At 38.5% G+C, this 17,540-nt stretch overlaps 1 protein-coding gene across 1 annotated transcript in view; it reads left to right on the forward strand.

The window, feature by feature from the left end:
- Positions 1 to 420: 420 nt before the first annotated feature.
- Positions 421 to 17,540, forward strand: part of CORIN (corin, serine peptidase) — a 140,865-nt gene continuing 123,745 nt past the window's right edge. The window contains exons 1-2 of the mRNA XM_009335224.1: positions 421 to 573; positions 1,415 to 1,559. Coding sequence (XP_009333499.1) covers positions 421 to 573; positions 1,415 to 1,559 — 298 coding nt within the window. The remainder of the gene's footprint in view (positions 574 to 1,414; positions 1,560 to 17,540) is intronic.

The following is a 17,540-nucleotide window of genomic DNA, read 5'->3' on the forward strand; positions in this document are numbered from 1 at the left end:
AGTGTCTACAGTGTCTAGTAACCAGGGGTATCAGAAATAGATGATAATTCTAATATTATCAGCAAGGAAAGTTTTCTTACGAATAGTCTTTGTGCCATGCTGGCACAAGAGACGTTGCAGAATGATGGAAAATTATGCTGTAAATCCCACTTATGCCTACAGTCTTCTCAGTCAAGGCAGTAAAACGGGCAGTGAGGTTGGTGTCGGGGTATAAATCTAGTCTCTCTGCAGCAATTCCTTAAGAAATAATACAACTTCCATTTGTGCCAGTCAGTCTGGTAACCTGTTCTTCACAGAAGGGCACTTACAGCAGAGCCAGCCAAAGGGATAACCCACAGAGACCGGCATTTACAAGACTAATAATATATATGTTGTAGACTTCAGACTCTTGAGGTTCTTTGGGGAGAGGCTGTCAGGGTAATGGATGCATTTACACTCTTGTGTCCTGTCACAACCAACTTCAATGTGATTGATCGTCCTGACAAAGAGGATAAACTATTAGTCATCCTTTGGGAAGACATTACTGGAATTAATAATCCTATCATTCAATTTCACCTTATCATAGGAAAAATTGTAATTATTTTTAGTCAATTTTGAATAAAGATATATTAACTTCATAACAACAGTTTCAGTCTTGCTATTAAATATTCATTTGGAATTTTGTTTTTGTTTCTGTTTAAAAAGTATGATGATTTTCCAGTATATGAGATCATAGTCTTAATGAAGTTATGTTTAAAAAATATATATTAAATACATGTTTAGGCTTTTGCAAAGGTTTGAATTTTTGTACTTTGTGCAGCTTAATTGAATTCAGAAAATAATTTTTTTCTATTCTTCTATATTCCATTTATAGAACAGAAAATATTAGTTGCAAACTCTACAGAATACTATGATGTTATAATTTTGTAAAGTACTTAAAAAATGAGACAGCATTATTGTGCATAATAAGTGGAACAGTCCTTATCACTTCTATTGTCACTTAAAACAAAGATTATAATAGTTGCTTGATTCCTTAATAAAAGAAACTTAAGAACATGGAGCTCTTGAATAGTTAGTAATGGATTATTTTTAATTATAAAATAAGCTGTATTTAGCCTTATTGCTTTAATTATGTATTTTACATTTTTTCAAATGAAATGCCTATCCAACTTCTAGTTCATCAGAAATGTTTAGAAATTTCCATGAAGCTGTTAAGTATGGATATTGGGTGAACTAAACTAAATTATATGGATTACACTAGGCTGTCCACCAAGAAGAAAGTTTACATTCAACGTTTTGTTAAGAATTTAAAAGCCATTTATAGCATATATTTAAATCATATAGCTGTTCTGTGTAATGGGAAGGACTGCTATTGAAAACACAAGAGTTGCTAATTGACACCAGAATGATAAAACTGTGCTCTTTTGTTTTTCAGGTCTTAGGAACAGATGAGGATAATATGGGGAATGGTTGCTCTCAGAAACTGGCTTCTGCCAAGTTCCTTCGACTTTTGCTTCTAATACTGATTCCATGCATCTGTGCCCTTATCCTTTTGTTGGTGATCCTGCTTACCTTTGTAGGTGAGTGCTAATGGAGTAAATTGACACATTTTTAATTTAATTTAAAACAGACTGCATTCTCAAGTCCTAATGTAGTTGTGGACATCATTGAAGATATATCTTAGCACATCTCCCTAAGAAACTAATCTACCTAGTGACTTAATAATGTTTGTTGCAGAGAAATAAATGTGCCATTTAGATTTATATATTTAAAATGTATTTAAAGTACCGAAGAGGAAACCTTTTCTGAATTTCTCAAAGTAGATTTTTGAGGAGCACACTACCTTGAGCATGTAGTATGTAGATGGTTTTCAGCAGTCATTTTACAAGTACAAAATGACGTTTCTGTTAGAACTTTAGATCACTGTCAGTGGAATGGAATATTTATCCCTTCATGGCACACACTGATGTGCAAATCTGATTTTTATTTTAAGGTGGAAGTTAATTTATAAATAGCCACAAATCTTTCTGAACAGCCTACAAAATATTACTGTTTAACTAAGGAAAAATATGGTCATTTCTTCTGAATATGAAATATGTATCAATGCAGAACCCCAAGTATGTTTTGTGGAAATTTGTCCCAGGTATATTAGATTTCATAATGGCTTAGTCTGTTAAGTAACTTTGTGTCTGTTACAGAATTAAAAGGTAATAATTTATTACAAAAAATTTTTTAAAAAGCCTTCCCTTTGTTACCTTTAGAGAAGCTGACATATCATTAAATTGCTTCAACTACAACGTGACAAAGACAGTAAAGCTAGGTTAAAGCATTACTTTTTCAGGAGAAAAAAAAGTAAAAAAAATCATCTGCTTTCAGTGCTGAGGGTTTCTGGGATTTTTACTTCTTTTTTTTTTGTTAATGAGAATATTTTCTAGTTGAGCTTCCTTAAGTACTTCTGAAGCACATCTGTAACAAGTGGGGTAATGTGTGAGGTATATAGATGTAAATCTATTTTCCTATTTTAAAGCCCCAACTTCAATGCACTTCATACAATCAAACAGTTAGCAAGCACAGGAAGAAACTAAACACGTCTCAATAGCACCTTCAGCACTGTCAAAATCAAGACAACTTAAATCTGTTTTCTCAATTCAGTCTGTAAAGGATTTGCAACAAGGTGTTGTAGGCCTGTTATTTTCATTTAGCTCAAGTTAGGGAAGTAAAAAAACCCAAAGCTAGTGAATGTTGTGATTGACAAGTAAGTCTTGGGATGTATCTTTAAATTAAGAACAGTCTGAAGTGTATTAAGATCAAGTAAGTCTGGCAATTAGGAAATATGATGCCATTCAATTTACTTTCCTTATGTTTAGCATTCCATTTGTATCCTTCATATCCTCTGCCCTAGATTTTCATTCTTTGGTGAGAAAGCAGATAAAAAAGCAGGTGTATTTATGTCAGCTCTACTCAATCTCCTTCTCTGAGGCATGTATCGACATAACACTCATTAAAATGTATGAAATCCTCTGGGGAAATGGGGCCTGTTCTGATCCTACTTGCGTAGCAAAAATCGGGACTATCTCCTCTTAAGTCAATGTGATTACTGTAGGCTGAAGAATAAGGCTTGGTGTTATTACCCAAGTCTAAAACTGGCAAAGCTCCCTTCAGCATCTTTTGAATTAGCATGATTATAATTTAGTATTCTTCTCTCTCAGTTAGCAGCTTTCATTTTATGTGCATTGAGTTCCTAGAAACAATGTATCTGATGAATGGAATTAAAAGAACAAATTTTGTGGGCATCTTTAAAATGTGCATAATATAATATAGTCTGTCTATTTATTGAGAATACACTATGTCCAGAATAGTAGTTCATATTCATTTCAGATCAATAATAACTGAATTCTGTTACAGTCCAATACTAGTATGATAACTTACAATGTAAGAAATGAGTTGATAGTCCTGACTGGCTAACACAAATTATTCGATATATCGGAAATTCTGTTCTTATTTTTTCGTGAAATGGAGGAGTTAAATTCTGTGGTTGTCATTCTAGTACCTTTCACTGGGGCTTAAAACATAAATAGAGAGCTCCAGTATATAATTTAGAACTTTATGAACTGTTTTGATTTGACTTTGGTAATGAACTCATCAGAAAACTAGGCCTTTCATATTTTGCAAGAAAGTATTTTGTTTCCTGTGGTAAATTTATAGGTGATTATTATTTTCCTTCTGTAATATTTTTTTAATTAAATGAGGCATATACACATGAAAAAGTGTGCGTGCACCTTAGAACTTTCCTATTCACTTTCCTTACATCTGTTTTGTTGTCTGCACATCATTGCAAGCTCTGATGTTGAAGAAACTGAAAAGTTGGTATAGGTGGAAGGAGACAGGTAGAGCAGTACAGTTATATTGTAGTAATAGAGAATATCCTACTTGAGGTGTGTCATGGGGGCCTGTTTTCAGAATATGTCATTAATCAACCTTTCAAAAATTATTTACCATCAAAGTATTCAAGATGCAAAGCCCTTGAAAAAGTTATTTCGTTAGAACTGTGTACAAAGAAAGGACAAAGCAAATTCTCAGTAGAGATACACATTATTTTGACTAAAGATATAAGAGACTTTTATGGTCCATAGAAGACTATATCAAGCTGAGTTGTTTAGCTTTGATTTCTCGTAACTACTTACACTCTGGCTCTGCATACTCTTGAGACTCCTGAGAACACAGAAGGAGCTGTGTCTCCTTCACAGAATAAACATCAGGAAAAGTATATTATAGTAAAACTGCTAGGCTTAGCTTTGTGGCTGTTGGATCTTCCACATTCATAAGGTAACATGCATATGTCAAGACTCCTGTATCAATTTGGGAACCCAAATGTACTGGCCCATAAGGAACTTTTTGCCACACAGAGGAAGTTGAAGTTGCGGGGAGTTATAGTTATACTCTAGAGTAAAAGGATCTTGATCCCTCAATCATTTGGAAATGCTGGTAGTTCTCCAAGTGATGTCGAGCCTCGAGGCATATGTCACGTCCTCAAAATCTGAAGCGACTAGCAGCATGGAGATCCAAAAGTTGTAATTGTGAAAGCAACATGAAATATAAATGACAATGGCAATATTTGCTGTAAGACAGGTGTCTAAATTTAGGAGTTTAACTCTAACATATAAATAAACCATTTGGTCCTGGGAGTTTTTCTGATGGAAGATGGTAATCATCAGCTAAATGATCTGCCAGTTCTTTAATTTGATCTTGCCAACACAGCTATATTATGGGGAATGTCCAAAGGAGTATATCCCAGAGCAGCCGGTATTTCACCCATCTATAAGAACTAATTTAATCTATCAACCTTCTTTACTGATACACCTGGAACGTTGGGAAAAAAAAAAGATGCTGTGAATACAGCTCCAGGTCAGAATGTCTGCTGTGAGACATCACTGAAGTCAGTGGGGAATTGTTCTTGTGATCTAGAGAATAATAATGAAAATCTGGCAGTCCACCCAGCACAGATGGACAGAAGGTCACAGTGACTGAAGCATGGATTCTGGTGTGGCATAACTGATTCCCCAGGAGCCCATGGAGCTTTATTCATTAGCCAGTGTAAAGTGGGTGTTTAACACAGGCGCAGAGTTCAGGATTGGTTTCTGAATTGCAATATAGCCATTATGTATTACATTTCATTTCTTAGGTTAAGAAAAGTTTTATAAATAAAAATTTCTAGTTGCATGACATATCATGCTCAAGAGACAGGAAAAAAGAAAGACACCAGATAAGATTTTTTGTTAGACCACAGTGTTATGACTGTAACTGGGAACTTTCAGGCAACAGCTGTTAATATGAAAGCTAGATACTGTCTTTCCCTCCAGCCCTTTAGTACGATCCTGATATTTTTGCTGAGATTTCATTGCCTGAAAGCCAGAAGTTGATGAAAGGGAAAATCTCTCCTTTCTGCACAGGATCTTAGGAGCCCGGCTTTGTTCTGCAGCTTCTTTAAAAGATGCCTTCCACAAAGTGTACTTTGAGTTCCATTTTATCTGGGAACTGATCCATTATTTGCATGTCACCTGTTAAGTTGGAAAAAAAAAAAAAAATTACAGCTGACCTCCTTTTTGACCCCTTGGGCAGCTGGTAAGCAGTTTAAGTTAATGTCTTTACTTGATAGGAGGAGCAGGATAAAGTCTATTATTGCCCTCAGCTGATGTGCAATTGTTTGGTATGCTATGAGACCTCCATATTATCAGTGATGTGCCCGTTTCTTCAGAGTGCAGAGTCATAGGGACAGACCCTGCAGAAGAAATCTCAGTGGGTACATGCTGGCTACTTACAGTAGTGAACCAGCGTTTTATTGCATGTGTAACTGCCTCATCCATTACACATACTTTGGTAGGCTGCTTTGCTCTGTTTCATTAGCTTTTTAAACAAACTTTGTCTTTTTGAGATTTCCTGCTGTGAACTGCTAGAAATCACCCACAGTATACACTGCCAAAATCTCCATTTAATAGCTTGAACAGTGTGACTATTTCTTAGATCTCATAACTGTCCATTTCAGATCTTTAAATAAAACATTAATTCCCCAATAGTGAAGAGCAACTGGAAAATGATCAGTAAAACTGTTGGCAAAGCATCGCTTTGAACTGAATGAGCCTGGTGCCAGTTCCTTGGTTTTGTACCAAACACAACGAAGGCCAGCATGCTGTATATTTCTGTCATCTGGACATGTCCAGCTGTAGCTGGAGACACAAATCCAAAATGGTTACAGCTATTTCTCAACTAATTAACTATCTGGCTTACAATTTACTGTCTCCAGCTCTATGATTTACTGTCTCCAGCTCTGCATGAACTCGGATCTGAAGAATAATTGGATATAGTGTGCATGTATCCATGAATAAAATGCATGTTCTGCGTGTGTTGTATGGCTGTTAGCAGACATTGATAGAGAGTAATTCAGTTCTCATTACTGAAGAGATTAAAAAAGAATTGATTGTTTTAAAGCATCACAGTTTTTTCTTAGGTATCTTAACATTTAAATAGTTCCTTCAGGGCTTTTGATGCTATAAAAAATCTCCAGTAAGCTTAATTTAAGATTGAAAATATATGGTAGTATTTTGGGGGGGGGGGGGAAAGGATGAGAATCAAAGCAAATGGGAGCCTAACTCAGAGAGTGGACTCTCTAGCCTGGGATTAAGTGCTTGAATTCCCTACCATGCATTGGGAAGCTGAGAGGATAGGAGGAAAACGTGCAGGGAGAACAAGGTGACTCAGGAAGACGATCCAAAACCGTCACATACTAAGTAGAAACAGAGTTGTCATCTAGAGCTAGCCAGTAGGGAATGCCAAACAGGTCTACGCCTACCCCTCTCAAGGGCATAAGCACCAGAGCCCAGGCTCATGTTATTTTGTGGGAAAAAAACAACTGTTAAAAAGAATTTTAATACTACTCATTGTCAGCTGAGATGATACAATTGGGAAGGCCTTTTGTGTAGAAGAGGTTCATTGTGTGGTACACCCGTCAAGAAGAGAAGGGGAGCTGTTATCACTAGGAAACTGTGAAAATAGAACAAAAAATGCTATTGTTGGAAAGATGGGTTGAAGAAGCAAACAAGCATTTTGTTTGTCATTTCAGTGAAAGAAGTAAATGATCTTATGGGTAGTAGATCTTATGGGTAATAGACATAGCTATTATTTGTAGTTCCAGAAAAAGAATGAAATAAGGCTGTATGGGGAGAGGACAGAATCCGGTGGGTAACTTCAATATTTTCCTTAACAGTATATATTGGTCCACTGTATTAAGCCAAAAGGTTTTTTTAAACTTCTTTCAATCATAGAATCATAGAATCATTAAGGTTGGAAAAGACCTCTAAGACCATTGAGTCCAACCATCGACCCAATGCCACCATGCCCACTAAACCATGTCCCTAAGCGCCTCATCTACACGTCTTTTAAATACCTCCAGGGATTCAGTAAAGACATTTTTCCTCACATCCAATCTAAACCTCCCCTGGCGCAACTTGAGGCCATTTCCTCTCGTCCTATTGCTTGTTACTTGGGAGAAGAGACCAACACCCACCTCGCTACAGCCTCCTTTCAGGGAGTTGTAGAGCGCGATGAGGTCTCCCCTCAGCCTCCTTTTCTCCAGGCTAAACAACCCCAGTTCCCTCAGCCGCTCCTCATAACACTTGTTCTCCAGACCCCTCACCAGCTTCGTTGCCCTTCTCTGGACACGCTCCAACACCTCAACGTCCTTCTTGTAGTGAGGGGCCCAAAACTGAACACAGTATTCGAGGTGCGGCCTCACCAGTGCCCAGTACAGGGGCACGATCACTTCCCCGCTCCTGCTGGCCACACTATTTCTGATACAGGCCAGGATGCCATTGGCCTTCTTGGCTGCCTGGGCACACTGCCGGCTCATGTTCAGCCAGCTGTCGACCAACACCCCCAGGTCCTTTTCTGCCAGGCAGCTTTCCAGCCACTCTTCCCCAAGCCTGTAGTGTTCAAGAGTTTACCTGTCTTGTAATGTATTGCCTGCTATTCTGCTGAGTGATATATAAATAGCTAATAATTTTTACTTTAATTTTAAATCATTATTCTTAGCTCTTTGGGACCAACGTTTTCCAGGCTTTTTCTATTTTTGTGTTGAGTGGAGGAGAAGAGACAAGCCTAGGGAGGAGGAGAGAGAATGTGAAAAAAATCCCCTCAGCTATTCTTAAGTTACGGAAACAATTATGCACTTTTCCAAAGGAGGAAGAAAAGCTCATTTTAACTTTTTGAAAACTACCGAAAAAACTACTGAAGTTAGAAACTTGAAACAAAGTAGGCTTCTGAATCATAGAGATTCAAAGCTTTATTTGGAATCAAAGCATCCAAGTAAAGATATTAATGAGTGAGCACAATTTCTGAGCATGATCAGTCACAATTGCTTAGATTTTAGCAAATCACATTACTACTGGTCCTTATTTGTGAAACCAGAGCACATTCATTCTTTCTGTTTGGCCTGACCAGAGGACTCAAGCAAAAAACATTGCTGCTGAAATAATTTGCAGGTGGGAGATTTTTAGTTGCTTCTGTAAAATACACGCAGTAAATTCCTCCAAATCCCAATGAATTACGAACATTTGCTGGTGGAAAAACAGAAACCTTAACTATAAAGTTCCCCTGGGCTCTTCCAGTAGAAGTTAGACACAAAGATTTAGTCATAGTTAGTGACACTGGAGCCAAAACAACCCAGTCTGGATAAATGAGGATATGGTAAATCTCAAATGGTAACTGTTTCATTGAACCCCATTATATTTCAGGAATCTTAGAAGTTTTTCTTGCTGGTTCCAGTTGCTATAGTTATAGATTACTCAATGAAAAAGAAAATGCTGAGATTGCCCCTTCTCAGCTATTCTAGTTCTCTTTTCTTCTTACCTATAAAGCTTTCCAACCCAAAGTCACTTCAGACCGTAACTGGAAGTTGGGTTCTTCTGGCATTGTTAGTTATTTGTAGCTGTGATTAATAAAGACTTCCTTCTGCCCAGTCCTTGAATTTCAGACCAGTCAACTAATTTAGTCTAGCTGCAGAGTGCATGAAGGGGTAAGAAGAGGAATTCAGTAACAGCAGTGGGAAGGGGCTCAGGATACCTGAGTGGGTACAGACTGCGTGTGGTGCCTGGAGTTGGCAGAGCGGTGGGTTTGGCTAGGGAGAGAGCCTGGAGTGGTGGCGGGTGAATGACGCCTGGCTGAGAGGTGATCATGCGACTAGCCATTTTGGTAAACGCAATAACCAAACTGAAAACGAAGTTCAGGAGAGATGGTGGTGGGTGTTGTGTGGACTCAAGAGTCATCTGTACCAAGCAGCTAATGAAGGATCAAATCAATATGAAAGCCAGGAAAAAATGATTTACATATCAGAGTGGAAAGAAAAATCTTGAGTTCAGAGGACTTGTAGAGAACAACAGGAGGTGAATTCTTGCTGATGCACTTGAGGCGTGACCATCTTTTTGGCTTGAGGGCCTGTAGCTAGCAGTAAGGGTGAGAGAGAAGAAGAGGAGCTGAAAGGATAAGCAGAAAACTCTCTTCTTTCCACACGGAGCCCAGCTGGAGGAAGCCATGTTTTAGGCCTTTTCTTTGGATTTTGGCTAAGGAAAGGCTGTGGTATTTGTGTCCCATCGTTGAAAGGACAAATATTCTTCACTCCCTTGTTTTGATACCCTCTTTCTACCTGGTATCAATCCAGGCTGGGGGATGAAGGGATTGAGAGCAGCCCTGCCGAGAAGGACTTGGGGGTACTGGTGGATGAAAAGCTGGACATGAGCCAGCAACGTGTGCTTGCAGCCCAGAAGGCCAATCGTATCCTGGGCTGCATCAAAAGAAGCGTGGCCAGCGGGTCAAGGCAGGTGATTCTGCCCCTCTACTCCGCTCTCGTGAGACCCCACCTGGAGTACTGCGTCCAGCTCTGGAGCCCTCAGCACAAGACAGACATGGACGTGTTGGAGCAGGTCCAGAAGAGAGCCACGAAAATGATCAGGGGGATGGAACACCTCTCCTATGAAGAAAGGCTGAGAGAGTTGGGGTTGTTCAGCCTAGAGAAGAGAAGGCTTTGGGGAGACCTTATTGCAGCCTATCCGTACTTCAAGGGGGCTTTTAAAAAAGATGGGGGCAAACTTTTTAGCAGGGCCTGTTGCAACAGGGCAAGGGGGAATGGCTTTAAACTAAAGGGGGGTAGATTTAGACTAGATAGAAGGAAGAAATTCTTTATGCCGAGGGTGCTGAAACACTGGCACAGGTTGCCCAGAGAGGTGGTGGATGCCCCATCCCTGGAAACATTCAAGGTCAGGCTGGATGGGGCTCTGAGCAACCTGATCTAGTTGAAGATGTCCCTGCCCACGGCAGGGGAGTTGGACTAGATGACCTTTAGAGGTCCCTTCCAACCCAAACTATTCTGTTCTATTCTATGAAATATTTCAGTAATAGTCACAGGTTAAAAATAGATTCTCTTACTATTTAGTTCGAATTCCCTGATGCTTATGGGCTGCATCTCCTTAGTGTTATGCAGGTCTTTTGATTTGTGAACTATAATTACTTGCAACTGTTCCAACACATACAAATAAGCAAAGTGTCAGTTTGTCTATGATATAATAAATGAACAAAAAATAAAAATACAGCAAGTACCTAAAATTTTGGATACAACTATATATTTAAAATACAGTATCAGAGAAGAACGACAAAGAACTCACGGACCTGTATTTAGCAGCAGTAGTTAAATTACATAATCCTATATAGAGAAAACAATACCTCTTTCAATTTTAAAAGTTAGTGAATATAAAATATATTAAAAATGTATTGGTTCCCTTGAAGCTTCAGAATTAGCTTTCCGAAGATGGTGGTACTATGAAAACAAGAGGTGATGCAATTTAAAAAGAGAAAAAAACCAGTATTACCAATCTTCTTAACACTATGATAGAATGAATGCATGTTGGAGCTCCCTGAAATTACACTCTATAGTTATAAACATGTAAGAGTTCAGTGACCTATTACAAGTAAGATAAAAACATTTTTAGTTCATGGAAGTGTTTATTTGTTTCTCTATTTATATGTTTCTTTATTTATCCTATAGTAATCATAGCTTTTGTTTTGATGTGCTACTGTTACTTTGTTGCTACATGAAATTCTTACATTTAGTTCTATTTAATTTTAACTTTGAAATAAATATTACTTTTTTCATCTGTGCCATTATAGTTATTATTAAGCTTCCAGAACAAATTGGTAACACTTGTCGTTCCAGGTGATGGTAATTTTGGTGCTTCTTTTCCTTTCTTTCAGGGGTATTAGAAAAAACATGCTTTTATTCAAATGGAAGTGAGGTCCTCACAGTTAACGGTGCCATTGAAACATCTGATGTTCTTTTGCCAAACATGTTTGAAAACAGTTCCAAGACTGATCCCACAATGGATCTCAGCACACAGCCCTCTTCTTGGACCACCGCGCCTTTACCCCACATTGACCAAATGAACAAGAACTCAAATATATTTAGAGACACTTTCCAGGAAAATTCATTTGCTCTCGCAACTCAAGCCACAGTGCTCAATCCTCGCCCTACATATGATGCTGCTTTGGCAGAGGGCTCGGAAGACAGCACCCAGCTGTTTGCTGCTGCAGAGGAGGCGACTTTGTGGTCTACACATGCATCCTTTAATGACGCAGAGAGGAGGACCACTCTGCCAGTATTAAGTCCTACCCGTCCATCTGTGTCACAAAAAAGGGATCAGAAAAAAAGTAAGTTTACGTTTTATTTGGCTCCATAATTCTGACTCAAAAAGTACAGAATGTACTGTTGGCATGCTTCCCAACGTGTTCCCATGAGTTCTGAGGAATGTGTCCCTTTTGATAACTTACTTTATCGTGCACATTCCGTGTTGCAAGTGACTGGTTTCTTCTTATCAGAACATCTGATTGACCCCGTTGAGGAAGATGCAGTAAATTCTTTCAGGTATGAATACTTACAATACATTCTTCAATTGGTGATAATCAGACATGCTTACCAAGGCTGAAAATGAGTTATTGCAACTATATTCAGTTTGTAGATTGAATTTTCTATGTTTCTTTAAAATTACGTATGTTGCAAGTACCTTCCTGAACTTGGGATGTAATTACAATTACAACTTTTTCTATGTTAACAGATAAATTCTTCTCTAATTTGAAGCAGTTTCTCTATGTAGCAATAAAGTTCCAGTGATGTTTCTGAGGACTATAATCAAAATGTCTAGAGAGAATAATAACAATTAACTGTGATCAGTATTTTTTTTTTTGGTTTGACTATGAAAGTAGGTGCATTTCATTAGTGCCATGGTAATTTTATTGATTCATCATGTCACTGGTAGTGAAAGGTTCCCTGATACTGTTTTGCTAACAACTGAAACACTAGGGTACCATATTAAAATGAATTTGTTTCTCTTGAACAGTGTATCATTCCTTTGCTCTTGATCCCACCAGAGCACAAAGCAAAACTTATTCCAGGTCATAGAGAGGTCTGAAATAGATGAAAGGAGATAGTCAGTGACCTAAAAGTGGTACACTCTGTTAAATGTATTTTTGAAATTTTTATAAAATGAAAATGAAGAGATGGTATCTGACAGTGGTGATCACTTCTGAAAGGCCACTGAATTATATGTTATTTTGAGGAGCAGGTCTGTATGTCATTCCTCTCTTGGATTCTGTGCTCAGTTAAGTTGTAAGACCTGATATTAGTTATCTGAGATTTTTTTCTCAGCTGTTTTTCTTTAAGCATTCTCCCTTCAGGAGTTTGTGTGTGTCCCTCCTCCCCCCCCCCCCCCCCCACACATCAAACAGGCAGGTAAAAGTTGAGAAACAGCTCTGTTACGACTTTTTCTTGTTCTTTCTGGAGAGAAGTAAAAGTAGGGAAAAATCTTTGAATAAGACTTTCTTTTTTTAAAACCTGGCACACAGAAGAGATTTGTTTTGAGGGCATTTGGGTGGTAGCTTATTTTCTCAAAAAATAGCTTTCAAAAATAATAACTTACTGTGAATCAATGATTTGTCATATTTTCTTCTGTCCCCTAGACTGTAGTGACTCCACAGGCCATTTGAATGGTCCAGGCTTTCTGTAGGTTCTGTTTGCTAAATGATTTTTCTTAAACAGATTTATCTCTTATTTTCTCCCCCTGCACCTCAAACTCATAACAAATGTATATAAATGCACACTTGTATCCTATTAGTGATTCATTTATTTACCTCTTTTGGTAACTTGGTTAATTATCACCGTGCCAAGGAACAGCACAGAAGCATAGTGTGCCACGCTACAGATACTTCCAACCCATAGGATTTTCAATAATTACTGTAGCAAAGGACACCTCAAAGCTAGTGGCCTGATGATTAATGTTGAGATAAACTGTAGGGCAATGTACTGCCTGTTTTTCTGAACTAGGTTGTCTTTGACGTTTTGTGGGGTCTAACTGTTCCTGTTCTAGAAGATGGTGTCTTTGCATTGCAGTCTTAGTAACTGGGTAGATACAGTATGGATATATTGTATAAGATTCTGTGTTTGTATTTGTATTAATTTGCCTAATCATCACATTTGAGACACCTGGAATTCCAGGAAACAGAGATGAAACAGTGTAAAACGTTTTTCCCTTTTCTTACCACGTTGGAATGAACTCTTTCAAGATGGATATAATATGCGTGTGTGTGTGTATGGGAAGTGATATCTTTCCCTCCTAGGATGTTGACGCAGGGACAGTGCTACAGTGGCTCAGGACAACCTTAGGTCTGGATTTCTAAACTTTCAAATACTTGGGGTTTGGTGTTATATAGAAAGGCATTTGTAGCCTATGAAGACATTTGTAAGTATGTGCTCTATTCTGGTAAGTGCAGTTCATTCCAACAGCGGTATGACTGTGTGTATATTCAGTAGGCATGACTACTTGGGATTCTACTGTGAGGTAGTTTCTTCTGTGTAAAGAGAAAAGGACAAAAGATTTTCAATGACAAATTTGAAAGACCACAGGTTTCTTTAAAAAACAAAAACAACAACAAAAAACCCATCCCAGACTGAGATACTTCAAGGTAGATTTTTCTCCCCTACCAGAAACATCAGGAGCTAGTATGTTGCTAATCAATAATCTCTCAGTCCTTGATTCCACTTTCAAGTGTTTTGCTTATCTGTATTCATGTGAATGTTGCCTTAATTCTGTGTGTAGATACATAAAAAATGTATATATATTTTGGGGATCCAGAAGAATTTGGTCTTGGAATTACTATGTGTTCTCATGGCTGTCTGAAGCATGGAGGACTAGAAAGCAGGGGATTTTGACGAGTACACAGGGCTCCTCACTACCTCGCTTGTCCTGGCCTTTGCAAATTAACTCCTTACACTTGTCCTCGGTCTCTTTGATCTCTCCTTTCCCACTAAGCTTTGCTTCTTGGAGAGAACTCTAAGGTAACAGAGAACATGGTCTGTTGTTCACAGGAAGTTCTTACGTATTCTGATGTGGAGGGAGATGGGGAATAACTGGGAGATGAGATATGAAGTTTTGGAATAGTGAGACTGGAATAGCCTTTTGGAGTAAAAAGGATTTTTTGGGACAAGTAAAACTTACTGACCACATGGGAATGGTGGTAGTAGATCAAATTATGTCTCTCTTGCTTAGTGTCTGGATCCAGCTGCAACCATTACCACATGCCTAAAGAAGAATAATCTAGGGCTAGCATACAGAGACACTTCAACATTATATGGTAGCAGATTCCAGTGATCTGCAATGAGTCCTGATGAGCGTTCTCCCATGAATTTATGTAATCCCTTTGGAACCCATGTAAAATGGAGGTTTGAGCTTTTTAGGCATATCTTATAAGGAAATTAATCTCCAAATGAAGTGTGAGGCTGATGTTCCACTGTCATCAATGCACGCTAGCAGATCATCCATCAGTACAAGTTTCATCTGGTTCAAATGTGGGGAGGTGAATGCATTTCTGTTGATTTAGTAAGCATGCTTAACTTGGACTTTATGCTGGTTTTATACAGGGTGTTAAAAGACAAATGATAGGTAATACAACATAGAGACTGCCAGTGCAAAACCAACCAGACAAAATTCTCTGAACGCATTTGAACTGGCATTCATATGGCTGTAACGTTTATGGTCTGGTGTTCGTATCCCTAGCACTGGATTTGCTTTACTGGTGAACCACAGCTTCAATAAAAGACATTAGAACGCATTAATAAGAGAAATGATAAACATTGTGACCATATGGTATTCACTCAAGACTTTAAAATAACATAAGTAAGATGTTGCTGAGTTACTAACTGGAGAGGAATGAAATTTGGCACATATGACATATATTATTTAAAAAGTCCTTGAAGCAGAAGGAAGTTCTTTGGCAGAAATTCTAGTAAAGAACAGATTAGTGGGTAAATGGAAATGCATGATACAATAAGGAAGAGATGAAGAAGTCTATTTTCATTTTACAAAGGGGAGCAATGCCTCACAAGTCTATTAGAAAGTTCTTTGAAGGAGTCAGTGAAAATGCTGGTTAATACAACATACTTGGCTTTTCAAAGTGCTGTTAACAAGGGTCTTCACTGAGAAGTCTTAAAGACACTCTTCTCACAGACTAATTGCTCATTAAAAGACAGAAGGAAAAATAAGAATGAATGGTTAGACTCCACAGAGAAGAAGGTTACTGATGGAGTCTTACAGGGTTTTCTGATCTGGTAAAGCAGTGAATAGTCAAGTAACGACATTTCTGCTAATACAGAATTATCTGTCTAAAATGAATAGCTGGGAATCACATGAAGGTCTCATAGAGGAGAGAGTGACTGATAAAATATTTAGATGACTTTGCCAATTCTTTTGCTAATAGGTGCAAAAGAATGCTGGAGAGTGGGAAACAACCCTAGCTCTATGTAATACAATGCTGGACTCGGCTAGCTTTGCCACCAAAAAAGACTTGACGGTTTGCTGCAGACAGCATTCTGGCTCCATGACTGTCAAGAAGGCAAACAGGGTGTTAGGAATCGTCATGAAATCTGTGAAGAACAAAACAGAAAATCTCGTTACATCAGTTTATAAGTTCAGACAGATAATAGTAGAATTGGAAAAGGCAAATAGCAGACAACCAGACCAGTAGAGACATGGAATGGCTTAGATGTGAGGAGGCACTAGATAGGAGGAAGACACTGTTTTCCTCTTGGAAAACAGCTGGCTGAGGAGTAAGTGGTTGTGGTAGATATCCATACCATTTTGAGTGTGCTGGAGAAATAGAACAGGGAACAGTTACTCACTGTTTTTCATTATATCAGTAGATGCCTTTTTTTTTAAATTTTTGGTTATCAGACAGTAAGTTAAAAAAAGGAGACATCATGGAACTCATTGCTACAGGATGATGAGAAAACCAGAAAATACGAAAATGCTTGTAGAATTCATGAGGGGTTGGTCTGTTGGGGGCTTTTAAACACAATAGTCCAGTGGCAACCTCTGACTTGTGAAGGCTCAAGATTTTAGGTTGCCAGAAGTTGTTGTTATACTCCTAGGTGGTTGTTCCTTATATTTGCCCTAAATTATTAGAATTTTTCTTGAACATATAATGCTGGCCCCTACCAAAGGCCAGCTTCTGAGTTAAATGTATCACGTGTTACCTCTCTGTTGGAAAGCAAGTGAAGGAATACGTTTTTCCTGTTGAGGGATTTGAGTTTGTGTGACTTCATGTTTAAGTGTTTTCTGAAGGCATGGGCCATGGTCCTAAGTCACTAGGATGGTTCATTGGAGAGTTTTCTGATAGCGAAAACATCAGGAAGGGAGTCTTAGGTGAACCAATAGGTTCAGTAGTGTATATTCATGGAATTTAGAAGTATATGCAGTAATATTCTGTTCATGTATCTATCAATGCTTAATAGAAAAAGAACCATGTACTAAGTAGTAATTATCTTAAAGAATAAAGGATGGTTTTCTGAGATAAATATCAGTACAATTTTATTGGTACTTCTTTCTCTTTGAAACAAAAGTAGGCTGCAGTTAGGCAGTAAAGCAGGAGACTGACCAGGAGAGATCTCAAGCGTATGAGATGGAGTGGAATGTTTTCATTTCAAATGAAGCAGACTCCCTGTTTTGTAATACTGCTGATTTGGGGAGACAGGAAGGAGAGAGCGAGGGTTGACATTCTTCCTAGAAAAACATCCCGTAAACTAATGGAATATGCACTGGGACAAGAGGTATTAGTATCTGATTCTGTTTCTTCTACTTACTGATGTTTATGCATACGTATATTTAATATCCCTTTTTTTTCTGTGCCAAGTCTCTCATACTTCTCTCCTAGCAGACAGTCTAGTATCCCCTCTGCCATTTCACAAAGTTTCAGTGGAGAACTGTGACAGTGTTCGGATCCTAACATGAAGAGTAACATGACCAAGCTTGATCTTCTGCCATGCCTTGCTTTGCTTGGCATCACCCCCCCACCCCAGCAGGCTCCAACGCTGTGAGGAGCTGAGAGAGCAAGACCCGTTCCTCAGCACAGCCCCAGAAGCCGCAGCGGGTCTCTATGGCGCCCGAAACGGTTCCCGCGGCTTGTGATTGCCGCTG

This window comes from Pygoscelis adeliae, unplaced genomic scaffold (genome assembly GCF_000699105.1).
Source record: "Pygoscelis adeliae isolate BGI_AS28 unplaced genomic scaffold, ASM69910v1 Scaffold21, whole genome shotgun sequence".
Lineage (NCBI taxonomy): Eukaryota > Metazoa > Chordata > Aves > Sphenisciformes > Spheniscidae > Pygoscelis > Pygoscelis adeliae.